The 22,960-nt window shown below is 51.2% G+C and overlaps 1 protein-coding gene across 3 annotated transcripts in view; it reads left to right on the top strand.

The window, feature by feature from the left end:
- The window catches only part of RAB6A (RAB6A, member RAS oncogene family), a 50,851-nt gene extending 30,038 nt beyond the window's left edge, over positions 1-20,813 (top strand). The window contains exons 2-9 of one of the 3 annotated variants that reach the window (XM_035344222.1): positions 2,278-2,336; positions 6,785-6,838; positions 8,065-8,170; positions 10,194-10,305; positions 11,412-11,505; positions 19,124-19,190; positions 20,477-20,540; positions 20,579-20,813. In XM_035344222.1, coding sequence (XP_035200113.1) covers positions 2,278-2,336; positions 6,785-6,838; positions 8,065-8,170; positions 10,194-10,305; positions 11,412-11,505; positions 19,124-19,190; positions 20,477-20,540; positions 20,579-20,690 — 668 coding nt within the window. In that variant the 3' untranslated portion in view covers positions 20,691-20,813. Of the gene's footprint in view, positions 1-2,277; positions 2,337-6,784; positions 6,839-8,064; positions 8,171-8,237; positions 8,344-10,193; positions 10,306-11,411; positions 11,506-19,123; positions 19,191-20,476 lie in introns of all 3 variants that reach the window. The other 2 variants (XM_035344218.1, XM_035344214.1) reach the window with 2 other exon arrangements.
- Positions 20,814-22,960: the final 2,147 nt, after the last annotated feature.

Raw genomic sequence — 22,960 nt, 5'->3', positions numbered from 1 at the left:
AATTTCTGAAGGGAAGAGAGCGCCGACTGGTAATTAGAGATGCAGTGGGAACCGCGGGCTTTCGCTTCTGCCGGGGTATTTTAAGCCCGGTGTGTTGCCATTTATTTTTATTAAAGGAGGAGCGGCGATGTACTCGGGGTGGAATTAAAGCCGTGAGCAGGCGGCGGGCACACCGGTGGGGCTACGTACAGAACCCCGCTCTGTTTGGGGAAGAAACGGCGCGGAGCCGAAGCCCGTTAAGAACCTCGATCCAAACGCTGGCTGAAGCGGTTATTGAAATACGAGCAAGCCAAGCTAGGCCCCGTTTTCCTCCCCTCTTTGTGAAACGGGTGAAGGGAGGGAAAGAAGCTCAAGGAACTCGCCGGCACCCGTCTCCGATGTTACATTTCCTAGAGCAGGCTCCTTTCAAGACGTCTCAGTGCCCGGCGGGAAGGCAGGTGATCAACTGCAAGACTTCAAAATGAAGAAGCCATTTACCAAAGCGAATCCGTTCGTGGGTTTGATTTGCATCCCCTTACACCCCAAAGAGCTCAATTTATCTGGCCGCCTCGGTGGCCGGGTGAGGAGGAGCCACCTTGTTTGTGGTGCTGCCAAGCCAGCGCTAGGATTTAGTGAATGCTGCAGTGGGAAGGTTTGGGATTTGCTCCTCTTTTATCCTCGTGAATTCTTGTTGTTGCTGGCTCTGGGGTGAAAGCTTGCAGCCTGTGGCTGTTGGTCCTGCAGCAGCTTGTGCTGTTGATCATCGCGGGGCAAATTTGGGCGCTGGGTTCAGGAATCCCGCCTGGCTGAGAGGTGTTACTTCCAAAAACCTCATGGAAGAGCATTTGCTGGGTTTGCAGAGGCAGCTTTTTAACCGGGGGGGTGGGGAAACGTGGTTGTGCCCGTGGAGCTGAATATGCTGAGAATTCACGGAGGAATTCAAGTTCTGACTTGGGGGGAGCCTTTTCTGGGAGGTTTTCTGCTGGATCCCTGGTGGTTTAGCTCCCCTACGGCTGACGGAAGCCTGCAGGTGGATTAAAACGCTGCTCGAGTGTGATGATTTCTGAAGTTCTTGCATGGTGATTTTTTTTTAAAAAAAACAACTTTGGCTGAAATTTGGCTTAAATTCTCTTACTCTTGATGGTCCCTGCCACCCTTCCCGGGAGCGTGCATCCCTGTAGGGTGATTGAACAGGACAACACGAGAGCGTACATCTCTGTGGGGTGATTTAATAAGACAACACAACCTTTTATCCGTGCCTGTGATGTTGGCTGGCCAGCACAGCCCACACGGTTCCCCTGCTCCTCTCAGCTGCCTGGGAGACGGCAAATCCCGGCTGCTAGGAGGCCAAAAGAAAGCAACGGGAGGGCTTTATTCTTGAGGAAGTTAGTTTCCTAAACGATCTACCTGCAATTATGGTAGGTAAGGACATGGAATTGAGGCAGCTTCAGATGTTTGGTTCCTGCGTATCTCTGGGTGAAGATGGGAAGGGGTAAGGAGAAGTCTGTTGGATGTGAGCGAGGTTTTATCCCAGCTCAGCTCGCGAAGCGTGGAAAATAAATTGTGATGATGGTTGTTCTGAAATGAGCCTCCGGTTACTTGGTTTTTAAGAAAAAGGGGATTACGAGGTAGGCTGGAATGCTCTGGAAGTGTTTTTAACTATATATATGTGTGTGTATGCGTATATATCTGCATATATACGTACATATATGCATGTACATACACATAAACGCACAGCTTATGTAGGTCCTGGTTATGAAATGAGAACTTGATGGCTCAACACCCCTGAGATTTAACCTGGCCGAGCAGATTTGCAATGAGTGGAGCTGCAGCACCTCAAATGGCTGCACGGAGCAGGCTTCGCCTGGGTTATTTTGGCTGCTGGCTTCCTAACGCTGCAAACCCGGCCTGGCGCCGCGCGGATTTACCAGCCGTGGCTGGGGTGGATGATGGCAGTTTCAACAGCAGATCAACCTCCTTGTGCAAAAAGGAGTCGCGGACGCCTCGTCGGAGGAAGGGTGAAGTTAACGGAGCGGTGAGGATTGCAGGCGGCACGGGCAGGTGGGAAGGAAGCCTCTCAGTGTTGCAAGAGCCAACCTTTTTCAGAAAAACACGTACATGAGTTAATTTGCAATTGTAAAGTTAAATAACTACTCTTTTCTTTATAGGAGGTTTAATTGCACCATGCAAATCTGCGGGACCCTGGGTAAAACTCAGCCCGAAAGCATTTTAAAATCACTCGTTTAAAACCTGCGCTGGAATAGCTCCTTGAATTTGTGTTTTCTTCTCTTTTTGCAGTGGGGAAGACTTCCTTGATCACCAGGTTCATGTACGACAGCTTTGACAACACCTACCAGGTAAGTCAATCCACATCACGGCCTTCTCTGAGGCCAGGAGGCATCCATTTGAGCGCAGTGGGTAATAGTGCTCTGACCAAACTCTTAGCTGTTAAATCCCTAAGCTTTATATTTTAATAACCTTTCAGAACGGCATTTCAACGGTAGATTCTGCTCGAATAGCTTACCTGCTGCTTGCAGCAGGATGAGCTGGGCTTTGAAAGGCCTCGTAGGCCTCTTAGGTGTACCTCAGTGACAGCAGCTGTGAAGTCTACCCATTTTTTTTCACCGTTTGCTACCAGACCATCACAGATCTAATGCCTCTGTGGGGAAAATGTAACAGGTACCCGACTCTTCAAAAGAAGAGGCAGAAAGCTGAACTGCAAGAGGTGGTGCAGTGGGGTGAGCAGGGACTTGAGGAGCAGAGAGCACTGGACCGTAGGGCTTGGTGTGGTTTAGGACGCCATTTTATGCTGTCTGCTGAAACAAAGACCTCCGAACTGGTTGTTTTGGGTTGTTTTGCACTCGTTCCCTGCCCCCCTCCAATTCTGTGACTATTTACCATGCATGTTTATTACGTAAACCAGGTTGGGGTTGCAATGTTGGGGCTGTAGCAGTGCTTGTCTCTTCCAGTTGGCCCTGCAGCCCCGTTGCTGGTTAAGGTTTGATGACAAGTCACTTCTAGCTGATGTGCGTTGAATTCCAGAGGAGCAATTTTTGTCACCCACTCTCAAAATTTATAGCTTGCCACCTTTCTGGGCTCATCCTAAAAGTTCTTTAGTTTCATAAACTGAAGTACTTTAAACTACTTTAGTTTCATAAACTGAAGTGGGTCTTCTCCAAGCAAAAGCTTGCTTCATGGCTTGATTGCACTTGGTGATGTTCCATATTTGCTAAGCCAAGAAAATCTGTTCCCTGACGGATGCGAAGGATTTTTTAGGGAGGTGGGAGGAGAAGGTAATGGGAAAAAGGCACAAAAAAAGCTGTCTCTCTTTTGTTGTTTAGTGCCTATCCAAGTATCTCTTGATTAAATCTCTTTACCCATTAATGATTTCCTTCCTGCCTCCTCAGTAATTCCTCACTGCTGCTGCTAGGTGAGTTGGGCAGAGTGAGAGGTAAGTTCTCACTTAATGGCAGGAGAAGCAAAGCTTCTATGGTGTAGGAGGGCAAGAGTACACATCATTGCTCCCAAGGGAGCAAACATCCTTTCAAATTCTACCCGCTGTAATTACATGGGCATGCGAATGCAGTTCTTTTATTTAATCTGTGTTTTTTTTTTTCCCCCCACAGTATTTTTCTTTCAGGTCTACTCCTTTTCTCTGCGGAGCTCGCGTCCTAGTTCTTTCTTGAAGAGGTTTGACCCTCTGTGCTTTATGATAATATTGTAGTCTCCATGGGAAGCTGGTCTGACATAATGTACTAAATGATTGCAAAATGAATGAGTGGGACTTAAAACAGTGAGAAATCTGGAGGGTTTACCAAACAGCTTCCATTTAGCCATCACTGATGGGTGCTTATTTTGCGTGTTAATGTACTTGGGATAATGTCATTCATCCAAAGACCTCTGTTCTGCTCAAGTCATGACCGAGGCAGGGAAGTAGGTCCTATTTTGATAGAGCTGGAAGAAGGAATGAGTCATAAGAATTGAAGTAATTCAGCCCAAATCACGTCATGTTAGTATCAGCTCGATGCCCGGGATTTTATAGGGACCTCTCAAAGCCAAGTACTTGACTGAGAACGTGTATCGAAAAATGTCCGTGGTTAACTGCAGCTGTACGTTAGCTGATGGATGATTTGTTCATTCTGGACATCTCTGATAAATTTTGAATGCCTGTTTTCTGAAAGCTGCCACAACCTATCATTTGAACATGGCTTTTTGTGTTCAGCTGGTAAAAATAGAAAGCTGCTGTTTAATAAAATCTGTGCTGCACATTGCTTTCCTTTTTGCTTGGTGCTAGATAAAAGGAATTCAGCTGTTGCTCATATAGCTCATTAATAAGCTGTTTTCATGAAAGCAACGTTTGTGAATGAACCAAGAACTCTCTGTACTGTGCTGAGCCCAAACGCCTCGAATAAAATGGTGCCGTTGGTGTTTTCTGTTTCGCCAGGAGAGATTCTTCTCCGTGGACGTGCTGGGAGAGGTTTTCCTTGTTCTGTGGCACCGTGTGCGATGCATAATGAAAGACCAGCGTTGGCAAACACGATGACTCTGTGTTATGCAAGAGGAAAATTAGAAGCCACGCTTCCCTTTGGGCTTCAGCCTCTTGGAGGAAGAGAGGGGAGGATGCTGCTGAGTTGGAGCTCTGGCCTGTGATTTGGCCTGGTTCTTGCTTTGCCTCAGGCTCCTCGCGTAGTCTTGGGTCGTTCTGTGTCAGCAAGGATAGCCTACAAAATGGTGTCCTCAGACCCTAGGGATGTGAGGATAGCGGGACTAAAAGCTGTTCTGATGCCCATCCGTAGTGCGGCCCACTCGAGCATCTGTGTGGGCTTGTAGTCTTTAAATTTCCAGTTGGGCCTCGCAGTACCTCTCATCCATGTAGAGCGTGCCTAATTATTGTTTGTCCTGTGTACACAGCGTTTCACAAGTGGATTAAACCTGCCTCCCTCTTAATTAGGGTAGCTTCATTTCACAGAACCATTTGTGACGATGGTTTTGTGCCCGTGGATTTTTTTTTCCTGTCAGGAATAAGTCGTCTTCTCCACTCGTACATTGCACAGCTCTTCCTTACAATCGATCTGTGAAGATTCCCCAAGCTTTTCTCCTCCTTTTTGTCAGGACTGTGACAAAATGTCTGTTAGTAGCTTACCTATTTTAGTACAAGTCTGGGGCGGGGAGTGCCCGACTCCTCTCCTCGCCATCTGCTCCTGGTTCTTCTCCGTATCCTTGTGAGACGGTCAGAACAGTACAGGTGGACAAATGCATCTGGCTCTCAGCTGTGTAATTCTTATATGTAATTCTTAAATGTAATTTAATATTAATAAATCTCCTGTAATTCTTAAAGGTGGTAGGGGCTTAGAAACAAGAGCTTTGTCACAGCCTGGAGGTGAGGGACCTGCCAGCCTGTTTTCTCATCACGATCAGCGCAAATATTTTAATTGCCAAGATGTAAAGTAAGTTTTGAGCCTGGCCTTTCTGCCACAACTCCCACGTTAGGAGTGTTCACGTGCAGGAGTCTCACTGGCCTGACAGAGCTGTGCAGCACTCAGCATTTCCAGCAGGCACACGGGGACGTGTTACGGCCGTGAGGAAGCTGCTGGGCGCGAGGAGGGCCGAGGTAGGGGCCGAAGCAGGTTCAGGCCCTGCAGCTGATGTCCCAGCTCTTAGAGAGCAGAGAGAATCCGAGTCTGAGAGCTCGTCAGCCAGAACGGGATCATGACTTCTGTGGTGTGAGATCTCAGGGGTTCTGTAGCTTTTTTTTTTTCCTGTAAATCGAGTAGCTGCAAGGGAAGACAGAAGCGTCTTCGAGGCAGCCTTAGAGGAGTACCCTTCACCCAAACAATACAACACAAAAGCAGAAGGGAGGCGTATTGCTCTGTCAGCCTTTTAAGGCTTCTCGTGTCCATCTTTCAGTGCCACCTGTCTGAACTGGTAATGTCACAGCTCGTGAGGACAGGTGAAAATCACTGGGTAGCTATGTCAGGACCCTCCAGGTCTTGTTGTTCCTGCCTGTGTCTCTTCAAAACCGCTGGCCTGATCCAGCCAGGAAAGTTTGTTTTCAGATGTGTAAGGCTTAGTTGCAAATGGAAATTCAGGTCTGTTTGCCCTCAAGCAGGCTGGCTGGCTCTATTTTTTATTCCTACCTCCTAAAATATCTGACAGAACATGGGGAATTAATTATAATATATATAATACTATAATAAATAGTATATATAATGATGGCATAATAGAAGTCTAACAAGCTAAAGCATATAAATGCCTGTTTCAGCATGGGAGAGCAAGGAAGAAGTATCAAGTCTCTTAGCCCTAGCTGACACTTGTCTACTAAAATCAATATTAAAATCTTCTTAAAATCAATTCATTTGATTAAATAAACACTGATGTAAATCCTGGGCACCCCTTTAGCCTCAGCTCAGTTATGACCCTGATGCAAATGAACCCTTAGAGCTCGGATTTGCTTGATGCAGCCGTGAAATATGGGGAGAAGATATTTAAAAAGCAGTTCTCGAAAGCACTTAGTAGTGCTTTCCTCTTTCCTTTCCATCAAACAGATGCAGATGTTCTACGCAATCTGTCAGTTAGCTAAATGGAGGTTAGGGTTCACAACTTTGTGTTTTACGATACCGTGCCAGTTACAGATATGAAAGAAACTCCTAAATGAATCGTAGTGCAACACCCTGAAAGTAAGAAAACACTTCTTTTTTTTTTGCAGATCCTCTACAGTTGTGGCAGAAATGCTCGCTCCCCTGAAAACTGCTGCAGTTATTCTGGTACTTTATTTGAAGTTTGTCTTTTTTCTCTTTCCCTCCAGGCAACAATTGGCATCGATTTCTTATCGAAAACCATGTATTTGGAGGATCGAACAGTGAGTAAGATTTTCCTTGGCACTTCTCTATGTACAGTAGGAACGAGGATCGGCATCTGCTGTGGTGGTGCAGCGCGCGGTTCTGAGATCGCTCGGAAGGACAAGCTGAGCCTTCACCTACCAGCTGCTTCCAGACTGACAAGAGCTGTGCAGACAGCTCCCTTCCCTGGCTGGGGAAGGGGGAAATCGCTTAACACTTAACCCCTTCGGCTTTTGAAGGATACATTTTGCCAAATGTTGCCATTTTGTAGCTAGCTCATTAGTCCTTAACGGGACTTATTTAAATAGAAACAGGTCGCCTTCAGTAGTAACCCACAAATTACGCTTGTTCCTTCGCTTGGTGCAGCTCTAGTTCCTGAAATGAAACCCCTGCTCTCTGGAAACAAGCCTGTGGTTTAAAATTAGCTCAGATTCCTTCATTAAGAAGTTCCCTTCATTAAGAAGTTCAGTTCAGCCCCTGAGCTGTTCACAGAAGCAAGTTGAGCAGCGCTGCATACGGTTTTGTATGAACCCACGATGAATGTGATTGCATTAAAAGTGCTGGCCTTTCCGTGGCCAAACGACTCTCGCACATCTTCCCATACGCGTTGCTTTTAGTATATTTTGCCTTTTCTTTCAGAACCTTGATGGTAAGAGACGTTAAACCTCACCTGTGTGCATCTTAATTTAAAATGTGGCTAAGGCTTGAATACAGAGCCTAACTAGCGTTTTATCCTCCTTGAAAAATTCACGTGAGGAGCTTCTCCAGTGCTTTGACAGCAGCTGAAGGTTTTTGCCTTTAGAGGGGTGGTGTGGGGCCTGATTCTTCCACCACCAACCGTCCTCCAGGCTGCTGGAGAGTTCCGTGCTCGAGTCCCGAGGGAGGATAGCAGCAGAGCATGAAAACCTTGTGTAGGCAGAATGGCAGGTGAACATTTGCTTTAGCTGCCTTGTTGCTCCTTTCCCTTTGAAAGCGGAGCAATCCCATTTCTCCCCGTCCGGAAGGGAAACATTTTTGAAGAGATAAGACAGCAGAAAGGGGAGATAGGTGCACATACGCCGCTTTGGCTGCTACAGGTGCTTGGGGGAGATTGCTGTAAAGGAGCAGACAGTTCGCAGCTGCTCCCAGTCCCCAGTCATCTCCTGCATGAGTTTATATTTTTCTTCAGCTTTTTCACGAAGTGCAATTTATTTACTCTTTTATTTTTAGTGGCAGTTTGGCTTTTTTAATTTTCTCCCGCCCACAGATCAGGTTGCAGCTGTGGGATACTGCGGGTCAGGAACGTTTCCGTAGCCTCATTCCCAGTTACATCCGTGACTCTGCTGCTGCTGTAGTAGTTTACGATATCACAAGTAGGTATATTGCACTGGGTTTGACCTTTTTTCTTATTTTTCTTGCTTGTTTGACTGATTTTGTTAGGTACGGTTGCAATTATGGGACACAGCAGGTCAAGAACGGTTCAGGAGCTTGATTCCTAGCTACATTCGTGACTCCACTGTTGCAGTTGTTGTTTATGATATCACAAGTGAGTGGGGGGAATTCTGCATTTCTAATACTCCGCCCTTTCCATCCTTTAGCCTAGCTTTGCATGTCCTATCACAGCCATGTGCTTGTTCTTCATTCTGGCATGAAAAAAGAAATGTTTCCTTTTACTGTAGTTAAGTTTTAAGCTAGCCACCCTCCCGTAATGTATGAACTGTCTCATAAACGCCCTCGTTTTGTAACCCTTTCCTATCACGTCCTCCTGAAGCCTCGAGTCCTGGCTGCTCTTGTTGCACTTTTACCCCATTTCATCAGCTTTGCCATCACAGTATGACCTATGATTTTTGGTCTCAAGCACCCGACTCATGTCCGTAGACGTCTGAACTCTCAGTCTGGGCTTTGCACTGGTAGCCGTAGCTTGCTTCACTCCATCTGCACCCCCCTCCCCACAAGGTTTGGGCACGGGCTGGGGGGAAGGTGCATTAACATCACATTTCCATTCGAATCAGTCACTTTCACGATTTGCAACGTGTGCGACTTACCCCTAAGCCCTTACCCCTTAACAATTGCTCTTTCATTCCTTACTAAGGTATGTACATTTTTGTCAACTAAAATATTAGTGCTTTCTTCAGCTCTTCTCCTTCTGTCCCTCCCCTCAGTCCAGAGCCCCCTGATTTACCAGATTTCAATGTTTTTGAAGAGCAGAAATTTGCTTTAGAAGAGTTAAACCTGTAGACATTTTCAGTTCTAAACCTGAACTGACTGCGAGCGATGGCCTAGCTCTGTACAACCGCACAAGAGCTCGTCCTTTGATTTATAAAGATTAGAAGATTCTAGCAGGAAGAAGGGCTTTAATAAAACCTTTAATTGTTAAAAATAGCGCTTCCGTTTGAGCTAAGATTGCAAGTTAGCCGTGAACCTCGCATATTTTTCCTTACCCACCTAGCAAATTCCATATCACCGAGTAGTAAAGAGACAAATGGAGGCGCTGGCAAATGACCAAGCCTTGCCTGGCTGGCACGCGATATATTACTGTGCAGTAGAAGCCATTAAAAAAAAAATCAATACCTGTTGAGAACTGCTGCAGAGCCCCCATTTTCTAAGTGCCGAAAACTACGTAGGCAACCCCGATGCTGTTGCGTGGCTAGCTGGCAGATGCTGAGCTCCGTGGCAGTTTTCCTTACGGGATGTGACTTGACGAAGATGTCTCGTTAGAGCAGGGTAGCTTCCTAAAATTGTCTTCCCTCTTTTAAGGACGTATCGTGAAGAAAAAGTCCCTGTGGATAGGTTTAAATTTCTCTGTCTTGTTCCGTGCAAATGAACGGTTTGGAACTCAAGTGCTCGCCAGCGCAGGAGTTGCTAGTAGGGTTTTATAACCCTGATATTTCCCAGGGAAACCCTAAACCGAGCGAGTGAGAAGTGATTAAGCTGTGCAAAACGCGTAGCTGCTATTAAATACCTCTGAGAAGCAACGAAGCCGTAGGAACCTGTCGCATAAGTCATGAGCAGTTTAGAACGAAGGGCACCACCGTGTCGACCTCTGTACCAAAATCTCCACCAAATTCCCGTTCAGCCGAACCAAAAGGGAACTGGTCTAAAAGAGCACTAGGGTTTCTCATTTTAGATGCTGTCGAAACCAAATTATAGATCAACTCCGTTGCTTAGAGGCGAATTCCAAGCCAGGGAGCGAAGTTACTAGCCCGTCTGAAGTTAACTGCCAAAGCTTTCCTACACGGCAGCGTGGGGCACGTAGGGATTCGCTTGCTGGTTCCTCATCACCTTATTATGCCAATTCCAGAGAATACGAAGCTTCTGTACGAGCCTTTGAGGTGTGTTAGCAGTGCAATGTGCAGAATACCTGCGGTGATAATCCTTTCCACTGTTTCCTGGTAGATGTAAACTCGTTCCAGCAAACAACAAAATGGATCGACGATGTCAGAACGGAAAGGGGCAGCGATGTCATCATCATGCTGGTGGGAAATAAAACAGATCTAGCAGATAAGAGGTACGGAGGCATAACTCCTCTTTTGAATGCTTTTCTCAGCCTGACGCTGTTCTCTCCCAGATGATTATTTTAAAAGGAACACTTCTATTTACTTCCAAAATGCTCAAGTTTGTTTTAACTGTGCTGGAGATGGCAGTGACTGGGTAAGTCCTCATCTTGAAGCTCCTCTCTTTGGGGCAAGCCCAAGTTCGCAGCACGGTGCTGTGAATGAGTGAGAAACTGTGACCCACTCGTTCGGGTGCCAGGAGAGAACAGAACGTTCAAAGCAACCTGCATCAGTGAATGGATAAGCAGAAGTGGTTACAAATACTCAGGCTTAATAAATTTGCTCCGATACAAGTGATGGGTGCAAGTAATCCTCCCCTTTAACACTCCACAAGGTGTTTTCCTATGTTGGCAGGCTTAAATATTCGTATTAGAAGCCGTGCATCCTCAGCTTTAGCTGTGAACTCTGCTTATTCGGGGTTTCTGGTACTGCTAACACCGAGTAAAAAGCCATAAGACTGTAAAACTAACGCACGAAATGGCAGTGTTCTGTACTGGATTGAAATCCCTGCTTCCTAAGACTTCAGTTTTTCAATTTAAGATTGTTCTCTCTTTCTCTTGCACACACACACAGGTGCCTCATTTTTGTTTGGAAGCTCTTGAGCCAAAGCTTTCCCCAGATTTAGCGGACTGCTTAACGGGTGGGACAGCCGGGTGGGGGAAAACAACACAAGTCCTTTGACAGGAGAAGGCTGTGCTTGGTCCTTTGCTAAAACAGTTCTGTAGCCTGCAAGTCGATAGTTACTGGGAATCAAAGCCTTTTAGTTGCTGCCTTTTCAAGCATAAAAGCACAGCTTCCCAGACAGGGACCTGAAGGAGCCTCATTTTCCCTCTCAGTTGCTTTACCCTGGGGGCCAGGTGTGCCGCTGAAGTCCTTCTAATACAAAGAAAGGGTTATCCTAGCTCAGAACCGGGCTCAAAATGTGGCATCTGTGTGCAGGGAAAAGCATTAAACGCTTTGAGAGCTGTAACTGGGAGCCAGCTCCTTGGGTTAAAGGCGACAATCCTAATTCTCGAGGCGTCCGTCTGGTTTTTTTCTCATCCCGTGTTGTCTTCCCCAGGCAAGTGTCCATTGAGGAAGGAGAAAGAAAAGCCAAAGAGCTGAATGTAATGTTCATCGAGACCAGTGCAAAAGCAGGATACAACGTAAAACAGGTGAGAAACGTGGCGCCCGCATCCAGCCCTCCGACATCTGTTGATGCACCGGTGTGGGAATCTGCTCCTAGCCGCCGGGAAGTCTTTGCTTAGGGCGTTAGAGGGACGCGTGGAGTTCGTACACGAAAAGCAGGCTCTTGGAGTTAAATCGTTGGCTGAGGTTTGCAAGGATCCTTAGAAAAGAGGACTGGGGAAGAAGCTTTGCGGGTACAAAATCACAGCTTCCCAAATCCTTGGTGCTGCAGCCCTGAAGGGTGTTGGTATCGAAGGGATTAAGGCGCCAACCAAAAGGCTGGGGAGGTGCAGGCGTAAGGACCGTTTCTGATGCCCGTTCACTGAATGAATGCGGGAAAACCGGTGTAGGAGGGACGTGATGGATTGGAGCGCTCCTGCCGTACGGTGAGACGGCGTAAACTGGCGTTCCTGCTCTGCTGGAAGGCGCTGAAGGTCCGAGCAAACGTTCTTGGACGGCTTAAGCTCTTTATTCTCGTTAGCTGCCGAGTCGCTTTTGAATCGGGGAAAGCAGCGAGATGTCTTTTGAGCTGATGCAACCGCAGCGCGACTCGGCTTCGTGCCGCGGGATGGGCTGCAGCTCTTCCAACTTCATCCAGCAGGTGAGAATTTGAGCGGTTGCGTTAACGAAGATTAAATCCCTCGGCAGTCTGTGAGCTGGTGAAGGCAGTGAACACAACTGATCCGGCGCTCACGTGCCAGAATTGTAGTTTGGGCTTGTTAATTAGGTCGGCAAATAGACTTCCGAGGAGATCCCAAACGCAGAGCCGGAGCCGTACGTCCCTCCCGGCTCAGCGGGACGCTGCTTTTTCATTGACCTTGCAATTTCTCCTCCGGAGCCACGGCCACTAAAGCGTTTGGCAGCCAGTGTGAGGGCAGGAGGAGGTAACTCCTGCAAGCTGCAGAAGGCTCTCGCTCTTGGGTATCTCCACAGAGCGAGCGCGTGCACGCGTAGATAAATAGGTAAAAAAAAAATACAAATCTGTGCCTTTTAGAATCATAGGTGCAGGTTGGCGGGGGGGCTCGTTTTATACGTGCAGCTGCTCAAGTAGCTCGTGCGCAGGGTCTTGTAAGGAGCTGCTAAAGCAGGATTAGAAATTACTTGGAGTATACGTTAGAGGTGGGACCGAAGGGTCTGTTATTAAAACGTCCCTTGGCCTCGCGTCTTAGTAGCAAAATTATCCCCCACGTAATGGAATAATTGGCTGTGTTAACTCGGCGCTGCCTTTCCGTGCGTTAGCGCGCCCCAAAAAGCGTTCGGTTCCAGGGTCCGCCAATTATCGTGCCACCACACAGAGGCTGCCTTGTAATTAGGGCTTGGATTTCCCGCTGGAGCCCTTGGTGTTCACTGGGAGCGGGGCGTGCGCCTGGGAGCAGTTGCGCCGGGAGGAATGGTGATGCTGCAGCTCCGCTGCCTCTTTCCTTGGGGGAGCTGCCGGGCACCTTGGACGCGTGTCCGGAAGCGTGGCCAAGCCTGTAAAAGGGAGCTTGGGGCTTCTGGGGGCCCGGTTAACGCTGGTTGGGTTGGGGTCGTGATGATTCGAGACGTGAGGAGGAAAATCTGGTATGCCTGTAGCCCATCTTAGCACAAAACGTTGCCATTTAACCAAACCTGTGCTTGGTAAAGCCTCCGCTGCCTCCCTTAAGGGTGGTAGCTCCGTGCGATCCGTTACGAGGGAACCAACTTCACCTCCTCGGGTGTTGCGCTGAAGCCGTTCAGGGATTGTTCCGATGAGCCTGTCGGAACATAAAGCCATTTCGCTGGCTGGAGCCCCACTTGCTCTCCCTCCAGAGAAAATTCGTCGTCGTATGACGGAGATCCGGACGAATTCTGCCTCTGATTTTGCCAGGTTACGTGCTGTAAGGCTTCTGGGGCAAGGAAATAAGCTTGGTAATCCAGCTCCAGCAGGAAAACGGCGTTGGGGGGGAGCCTGGGGGTGAGTTCCCCCTGTCAAATTGCAGGTTGGGTGTGCAGAGATGCAGCTCTGGCCCTTCACCAACAGCATCGAGCAGCGTTAGCCAAAAAAACTCGGGGCCGCTACGTATCACCGCATCGTAATCCGTAGCGTGAGGGCTCGTCACACCTGGACAGAAGGCAGATTTAAGGGACTTTATCCTCTGCAAGGTATCAAAACAAAAGATGGGCGTGCTCCTTGAGAAGGAACCAGAAGTGGATTTGGCTTCTGAATTCCGATGGCCGTATGGCAGACACGGACTGTGATTTTTAGGAACTTCAGAGCTGTTTGATACCGTAGAATATTGGCAGCTTTCCTTTTTATTAGCTCGATAAGCAGCTGCTGAAACAATTCTAGTGGCTAAGACTTCACAGAATCACAGAATCACAGAATTTCTAGGTTGGAAGAGACCTCAAGATCACCGAGTCCAACCTCTGACCTAACACTAACAGTCCCCACTAAACCATATCCCTGAGCTCTACATCTAAACGTCTTGTAAAGACCTCCAGGGATGGGGACTCAACCCCTTCCCTGGGCAGCCTATTCCAGTGCCTCACAACCCGTTCAGGAAAGAAGTTCTTCCCAATATCCAACCTAAACCTCCCCTGGCACAGCTTTAGCCCATTCCCCCTCGTCCTGTCCCCAGGCACGTGGGAGAACAGACCAACCCCCACCTCGCTACAGCCTCCCTTCAGGTACCTGTAGAGTGCAATAAGGTCACCCCTGAGCCTCCTCTTCTCCAGGCTGAACACCCCCAGCTCCCTCAGCCGCTCCTCGTAAGCCTTGTTCTCCAGACCCTTCACCAGCTTCGTAGCCCTTCTCTGGACTCGCTCAAGCACCTCCACGTCCTTCTTGTAGCGAGGGGCCCAAAACTGAACGCAGCACTCGAGGTGCGGCCTCACCAGAGCCGAGTACAGGGGGACGATCACCTCCCTGGCCCTGCTGGTCACACTCTTTCTGATACAAGCCAGGATGCTGTTGGCCTTCTTGGCCACCTGAGCACACTGCTGGCTCATATTCAGCCGACTATCAACCATCACTCCCAGGTCCTTCTCTGCCTGGCAGCTCTCCAACCCCTCATCTCCCCGCCTGTAGCTCTGCTTCATACCTCCAGCAATCCAGTTCTTCATCTTCCTTGCGGCTTCTCTGTTGAATAGCCTGGAATTGTTTTACGAACTTGTCAACAAATTCTTTCCCCGTGAAGCAGGAAGGCGTGGAAACAGCTGCAGAAACCTACATAAAACCTTCGGTCGATCAGCTGAACGCAGGTTTGGCTTTTCCCGTAGCGGGAGACCGTCCTCCCGTACCGTGCTGGGATCCCGCGGAACGCCCGCTGTCGCCGTTAACCTCCCGCACGGGATTCTCAAGTCGGATCCAGTTATTTTTGGGAAGGAGCCCCGTGTTTAATGAAACGTGGATGGAAAAAATTAACAACCGCTTCGTGCCGGGTGTCGAATGTTCACGTAAAGGTGAAGCTCGGACCCGTGACGAGGTTCGGGGTTAGGATTTAGCAACGATTTAGCTTCCGTACTCGAAGACGAACTGTTTTTTTTTCCCTTCCATGCAAAGCTCTTGCCTGTCAGTACTGAGACTTCTCAGGCTGCCAGGTGAAGCGCTGGCCACCTACCTGGACAGCCCAGAAAACCCAGTAACACCTTGGTTTTTTTCCCCAGTGCCCTCTCTTCGCGGCACAGCGTCTGCCTCCTGGCCCTAAATGCCGCGCCCCGCTTTAAAGGGAGCGAATGGCACAGGTCGAGTTCATGCAGGAGGTTTGGGATGGAGCTGGACCCCCCAGTCCCTCGTTGTTGGCTTCTTGGAACCCTTATCCCTTTCATATAAAGGTTTTGGTTGCTCTGCAGCGTTGCATGTGTACATCTGCATGTTACCACCTCCAGATCCGTCTCATTTTGCTCTTGCTGTGCCCCTCGGATGCCCCCCCCCGCAGCTTCCTCGCTTCCCATCCTCTGCTCGGTGAGTTCCAGCGCCGCTTCTGTGCCTGAGTCCTGGAGAAATCATCGCAGCCCACCTGCCTTCTCCGCCCCATGCTGCCTGCGAGGTTTCCACATCAGCGTTTGCCCCGCTAAGGATACAGAACAAACTTCATTTCTTGTCCCGCTTGGGGAAAAAATAAGGGCTGAGATATTTTTTTTCACCTCCGTGGCTGCGGCACCGGTTTGCAGGCCTTCCCCCGGGGTTCTTTTGACCTTGGGGTGCTGCTTCTGGCCTCGCCTTCATCTTTTTTTCTGCGGGCAGGCAGCACTGAGCAGAGGGAAGGGTCCCACAGCTCGCTGTAGCCACCCCGCAAATCCAGAAGGGTTTTAGTGCGTGCCAGCTGAAAGGCTTTCATTTTGAGCCTCCTCTGTCGTTCCTGTCCCCCGGGGGCTGATGTGACGAGCTGCTGGGGCCAGGTCTCATCTCCTCCAGCCGTAGCAGGTAGCAACGCGCCGCCCTCCTGTCCTGCTGCACCTCTTAACGTACGGAGACGCCGAGCTCCTGTACGCTTACTGCTCCTTCTGGCCGCGGCGAGCGGGTGTCGGGGGGAAAAAGGAGAGGGTGCACGGGGTGAAAACGGTGATGTTACTGTCCCGGGGTTAAAGTGATGCCACACAGGGGAAAAAAATTGGCTTTTGGATCCTCCGAGTTTCAGCTAGGAGAGCCCGAAGACTGAGGGGAAAGATAGCGGGGGTGAATGCAGGGAGTTACTCCCTGGTTCATTTTGTTTGCCAGCCCCGAACAAGCTTGGAAAGCCGTCGAGATTCGTGCTGTACGTCGGGGAATCTTCCTGCCGGTCTGGGGACTTCGTGCCCGGAATACGTCGGGGTTCCTTTTGCCGTCTCGTGGCGAAGAGAAGGGGAGGAGGGAGAGCCCTGGAGGCCTCCTGGCAGCAGGACCTGGCACGCTTCACGGTCCTTCTCCAAGAGCCCCGGGCTGAGTGTGGTTTTTTTGGCAGGAGGAACTTTCTCACGGCTGAAGGGCCGTGGCCCCACAAGTAACCCTTTTTTTTTTTTCTCCTGCCGCTTGGCTCTTTTCCCCCGTCCTTCGATTTTTGTCTGCTTGCCGGGCACGACTTGCTGGGAGCCGCAGAGCTCCCCTCGGAGAAGGAGAACTGGGGAAATAACTTCACTCGCTTTGCTCTGGGGAACAAAGCGTGGCTCTCGGGGGTTTTTTAAAGCCTTCCCTTCCGTACGCTGCCTCCCTGCCTTGCGGCCTTCGGTGCTGCGCGCCGTAAAAACGGCACCGGCGCCGCTGCAGACGCGATTTGGGGTTGGGATGGAAAAGGCGATGGCCTCTTTCCCTCCCTCTAACGTACCCCAGCCACGGCTGCTCTGGGTTGGAGGGGCGGGAGATGGAGCACGACCTCCCCTGCAGAGCTCACGGTGATAGATCCCGCTGTGAAGTGTCCCAGAGAGGAGCAGTTCAGCCGAATTCTGCACCGCACCATCCCTGCGTGCTGCCGAAAGCCTGACTCGGCGTGGCGGTGGCCTCTTCGCAGCGCCGCTTGGTAAGCCCGTTGCTTTTAACGTGCCCAGATGACGATCGCAAAGCCGCTTCCCTGCTTCAAAACGAACTTGAGATCGCTAAATGTCGGCCGCTTGGGGAGCAGGAAGCATTTCGGGGACAGAGCTCGGTAAGGGAGGAGGGTCGGAGCCTTCTGTACCCAGACCTGGTAGAGGTGGGAGCGCTGTCGAAGATTCTCGAAGACATCGAGATGGCCAAGTCTTGTGGCTTCCAGTCCAGGACTAAAAATTTAAGGCTTCCGAGGGAAGATGAGATCGAATCGAAATTACCTCTTGACCATCTTCTGAGCAAACAGAAACCTTCTGAGAAGTCGCACCGAGGCTGGAGGAGCTCTGCCGGGTACCTGGCTGGCACGGCGAGGAGAAAGAGTGCTGAGCGCGGGGCGACGACGGGAGGTGGCTCTGAAAGCCCGCAGCGTCTTTCTCCTCCTCTTGGTTCATCCCTACAACCCCAAGAGCTCCCGTCTGGCTGGTTTTGAAGCGGAAACGAGGTCGCGTCGCTTCTTCCAGCAGAGCTAGGAGCGCTGCTGAGCACTTAGATGGGAATGCCGAGCTTCAAAATCAGCTAAAAATCGGCAAAATAAATCAAACGCCGGCTTCGCCGGACCCATCGTCCAGGCTCAGTCTCAGTTTCGGTGCGGTGCTGCTGGTGAAGGAGGAGCGAGGGTGCTGGAGATGGTTTCCAAAGCAGTTTCGAGGGAGATGACGGGAGTGACGAAGCGTTCTGCTTGTTTTTTACCTGCTAGCTTTGTCCTCTGCTCACGCGGGAACCTCTTCGGTCGGTGGCGAGGAGCGGTGACGGCACAGGGCAGACCCCGAGGAGCACAGCGCGTCTGCGGAGGTGGCGCCCGCAGAGATCTGGGGCTTTGGCCGCGGTTGGTTTGGGCAGCGCTCAGAAGGGTTTCCCGAGCATCTCCCCAGTGTCATTTGGGCTCTCGGGGCCAAATTCACCCGAAGCTCTTGGGCAGAGGCCACTCTACCTGGAACACGAGCGGCCCGACGGGGGCTGGCTCGGAAAGTGGGTCACCGGGAGCGTTCAGCTTGGTGCCGTTGAAGGAGAGGGCCGAGATACCGCGAGGTGAGGTCGATGGAACACGTCGATGCTGACGCCCGACCCGTGCCGAGCTTCTGCGGACTCCCGCGCCGCCTCCGGGGCGGTTTTAACACGCCGATAACGTCTGGGTTTGTGCCCAGCGCAGCGTGGGATCAGCCCCCAGCTCGGGCTGATCTCCGAAGGACAAGAACCGATGAAAGAATCACTTGGGAACCCCGAGGAACACCGGGGGAGCTGTGCAGCCGTCCGTCCAGCCGCTTCTCCCCTCCGTGCTGCCCACGCGCTCACAGGGGAACGGGGGCGCTGCCGTTGAGACTCTGCTGTTCCTGGGCAGCAAACGGATTATTTGGGGCTCAAGAAATCGACGTGAACTTCCATTTATCGGGCAAACCTCGTGCAGAGGGCCGGATAAATGCCTCCTGAGAGATTCCCTGGGTCTGAGCCTCGCTGCACGAGAAGGGCGGGGGCAAAGGAAGGAAATGAGGAGGGGGAATTGGTTCATCTTAGCCTGGTTTTTGTTTCAGCGTCCTTCAAGCTGAGTAAACGTGTGAAGTTTGGAGCTAGGCTTTGCCGGGGACCGTGCTCATGAGAGGGATGAGCGCCCGGGGCCGGACACGCGGTGACGGTGCGGAGGGATACCAGGAGATCTTTTGTCTGACTTGTGACACGTACCCGGAGCCCGGAGGGTGGTTTGAGGGGATGTCACCACTCGTGTGCCCTGTTGGGGTGCTTTGTTAGGTGCCAGCTTGGCCGCTGCCTGCGTAAATAACGCCCCGCGGGGGTCCGAAGGGCGAATTTCCAGCTGCCGTGGGGAGGTTTTGGGGTCCAAATAACGCCGGGGGCAAAGCCGAGCCACAGCTCCCGGCTTCCAAGCAGCGGAAACGCGGAGGTGCCGCAAGCTTTGGCGCTCGGAGGCTGCAACGTTTCGCCTCCAGTACCGACAAAACCCGGCTGTGCCGTTCCCGAGGAATCGAGGTTGTGTTTGGTGCCAGGCTTTTTGGCGTCGGGATCAAGCGGGGCGCGCTCCTTGAAGTCCGATTGTTCTGATCTGTTCCCTGTGTGTGTTTTTTTTTTTGCAGCTTTTCCGACGCGTGGCAGCTGCCTTGCCTGGCATGGAAAGCACACAAGACAAAAGCCGAGAAGACAGTATCCTTGATGCGCCCTCGCGGTGGCAAAGCGCCGCGGGCGAGGAGAAGGCAGGTCCCAAACGACAGGGGTGAGGGAGGAGGGGGGGCAATATCTGCCCCGCAGCCCTCAGGCAGCTTACGGACATCCCAAAAAGAGGGGCAACAGGGGCGAGGAGTCCCCGAGTAGAGGAGTGAGGCTTGGGGAGGTGGGGCTACGGGCCACCAAGCCTCCTGCCTGGCCGAAGGAGGCGGTGCAGGAGCCGGAGCCGGGTTCCCGCAGCAGGGCTGGGAGGTGAAGGGCCAAAGGGGGGTGAAATCACGGCGGGCGCTCCCGGGCGGAAGCGAAGAGGTTGCGGCAAACCTCGTGGGAGTCGGTGAGGTGCCAGGAGTGAGCTGGAGGGGAACCTTCCCAGGACTTCCAGGTTGATTTTTGCAGCAAGGATGGATCACGTCGCCGGGAAGGGGAGGAGGGATGGCGTTTCGGAGGACGAACGCTGCAGGATCGGTGAGGGAGGACAAATTTAGGGCAGGAACTCCACCTGCAGGGCCTTTAACAGCAGAGGGGAGGATGTGGGGGGCTGTGGAGGTAGCCGCTGAGGCACAAGCTCTGTGTCCCGCGGTTCTGACGATCGGAACGATTTCCTGAGGCAGGTCGCCAAAAGGTTAACGAGCAGCAACCTTCGTTAACGAGAGGACGAGGGCAGCAGCGGCCGGGCGGTTGCTCTGCCGGGAGGTTTGATCACCGGTCCCTGAACCGGAGGCTACCGAGGGCGCTTGGAATTCAGCGTCCTGCAGGCTGCAGACAGCAAAAGCTGGGCGCGATCGCCTCCCAGGCGTTGGGACCGGTGTTGGGGGGGGGGGGGATTTTCCGCAGGCTTTTTTCACGGAGCTGAAGGATCTCGAGCTGCTCGTGCTCCGACGGAGCTGGCAGGGCTCGCTTGGAGCATTTCGTGCTCTCAGCTCTCAGCTCGTGGCCGGGGACGGCCCTGAGAAGGAATTATTTGCCCAGCCGGCTGCGGAGTGTAGGGGAGCAGGAGTTGAAGAGGTGAGCTTCCCCTGGAGAAAGGACCTCGGGGCTTTCCAGGAGGGGCTCTGACACTGCCGTGTTCCCGAGCACCGAGTGGAATCGGTGCCGGGACAGGAGGGGCTGCTGAGAAACCTCCGTCACGGCTTTTTGAGTTGGAACCGGTCTTGCCCAGAGCACAAAGAAGCGTTTTAGGGGGAAACGCGGGGTTCTGAGCCCAAAACCCCTCCCCGGCAGGGAGACCGAGCTGCCGGCTGTTTGCCTTAACTTCCTTCTTCCAGTGATTGACATCAAACTGGAAAAGCCTCAAGAGCAGCCTGTCAGTGAAGGAGGCTGCTCCTGCTAATAGCGCGCGGCTCCTGCCTTTCTCCAGAACATCACTGCTCCCCCTTCCCTCTACTCTTCATTGACTGCAGTGTGAATATTGGCTTGAACCTTCCCCTTTCAGTAATAACGTATTGCAGTTCATCGTCGCTGGCTGTCTCGTGGAGATGATCTATTAGCTTCACAAGCACACACACACACACAGGAAATGTCAGTGTCTTCATTATTTATAAGAAAGAAAGAAAGAAAAAAAAAAAAAAAAGCCAAAATATTCCAGCGCGTTCTAGTTATAACCTTAAAAAAGCAAAAAAAAAGAATAGGTACAATTTCTGAATATTCGTTCCTTTTTTTAATCTGTTATGATACTGCACTTTGAAATGACGGGAACCGAGGAAGTTTGGAACTGGACTGAGACGAGAAGAAGAAAAAGCTTGCACATCTCACCCCCTCGATCCCTCCGACCGCCGGGCAGGAGCGCAAGCGGAGGTGGCGCGTGCCGAGGGCTGGGACGCTCTCCTTCAACACCAATAAAAGCCGACGACAACTAAAACCAAGCTCTTAAATCTTTCGAGCAGGGAGAGGCCGAACGGTTTTCAAACCCCAGAGCTTTTTTTTTTTTTTAATTATTTTGGGGGGGGGTTGGGTTCGATCCCAGGACAGGCTCCCGGGAGTTTCCAGTTCTGGCCGAGGCAACGGGAGCGCGTTTCCCAGGCAGCATCCCGAGAAGCGCAGAGGGTCTCCGGGTGGGGTAACCGCCTGAGGGGTTTTTTCTGGGGGGGGGGGAAAGGTGGAACACTTGGCGAAACACTTGCAGGAAGCAAAGAAAACAAGCTCGGAGCGCAAAGATGAGTTTCTCAGAGCATTTTTCCCTTTCACGTAGAACAACAACAAACTAAACGATGACCGCCCGAGAGACGGGAGCGGGACGCGTCAGCCGCTGCGGGGGAGAAGGCGTCCTGCTGCTTTTTCTTTTTTAAGCGAGGGGGAAACCTTAACAGGATCGGGGGCCGGCGCCGGGACCTGCCTGGGGACCCTTACGGGACGGCGGAGCGGCACCAGGCCAGTCGAGGATGGGGAGAGAGGGGCGGCCGAAGGGGGCTGGCGCCCGCGCCTCCACGGCGGGGGGCGGCTGGGGAGGGGGCGGCTGCTTTGGCCACGCAGAAATGTAGCTGGAAGACCGTAGAGGGAAAGGAAGGGAGTTGGTAGGATGGAAACCAACTTATGCAGATTAATGCCTTTTATTTTTTAGCGTTTTTGGTTTTTTTTTTTTACGTTCCGTCTTCCAAGTCGGGTTTAGTTTTCTCACTAGAGCTGTATAGTTTGGGCGAATAACGAGTCGTTTAGTTCTATTTAACGAGGCTTACAATTAACCGCTTTTCTTTGATATTTATTTCCTCGCTTAATTTTTTTTTTCTTTTTCACCATTTCCAGTGTTTTTTCTTTTCTTTTCCTTTGGTTGCCGAGGAATCCGTTTAGAGCTTTGCTGATGTCGCGAGATGTAGCTCCCCCGAGAAACACCGAACCGACCACACTAGAAGTGCACCCTTTTAATCTTTACTAGTCATTGTGAAGTTGCTGTGTAAGTTAATGAACACAATTGTAAATACATTGTTTGCTGGGCGGATACGGCTGAGTTAACGGTGCAGGAAGGAATTCGCGAGCCTGGCTTGCGACCGCTGCTTAAGGAACGGCTGCAAGCAGATCCTCAGGCTCCTCCTTCGTTCCCTTCTGCCCCTCTACCACCTAAAATTACCAACCGGGGAAGGGAATCGTCCTCACCACCGCTTCTCACCAGGAAAACGGGCATGAAAAGCTTTGGAATTCCTCATTCCTGAGACGAATGCGAGACTCGTGCCCTGCCCTGGGTTTAGAGCAGCTCTGCACACCGATAACTTCGAGGGCAGAAGGAGATGTAAAAGTGCTTTTATAACGCAATATTAAAGGCGAGTTTTTTTGACGTGGCATGTCTTGAAATAAACATCAATGATATGTGACAAAGGATCATTCTTTATTTAAAAGAAACTCTTTGAGGGGAAGGAAACCTGGCTACTTTTCCTGTACCGTGCTGTTCTTAACTGTGCAAAACCGACCCATCTCGCTGCCTTTGTTTTACCCCCCTTTGGTTCTTCACGCGGTTCGTGTTGGTCATCTCATTGCTGTCCACAGCCACGTACGTTTTTTTTTTTTTGGCTCTGCCGTAACCCAAACCCTACGTTACGTTTCCTTGTAGTTCCGAGCTTTAAGCACTGGATTTGCAAGGAGCTGGCTCACCACGCTGGGTTAGGTGGGCGGGCGGCCCCGCTGCTGCTCGAGGATGCTGGATTTGGTGATCGGGCTCGGAAGGCGGCCCCGTTACGGCCCTCGAGAAAAGGTCTCGCAGGGGATGCGCCCGACGACACGGTGGCTGCAGGTACGAGGACAAGCTCTTGGTCCCCGAGGTC

Source organism: Oxyura jamaicensis, chromosome 1 (assembly GCF_011077185.1).
Source record: "Oxyura jamaicensis isolate SHBP4307 breed ruddy duck chromosome 1, BPBGC_Ojam_1.0, whole genome shotgun sequence".
In the NCBI taxonomy this organism is placed as follows: domain Eukaryota; kingdom Metazoa; phylum Chordata; class Aves; order Anseriformes; family Anatidae; genus Oxyura; species Oxyura jamaicensis.
This window is presented reverse-complemented; position numbering and strand designations above follow the sequence as displayed.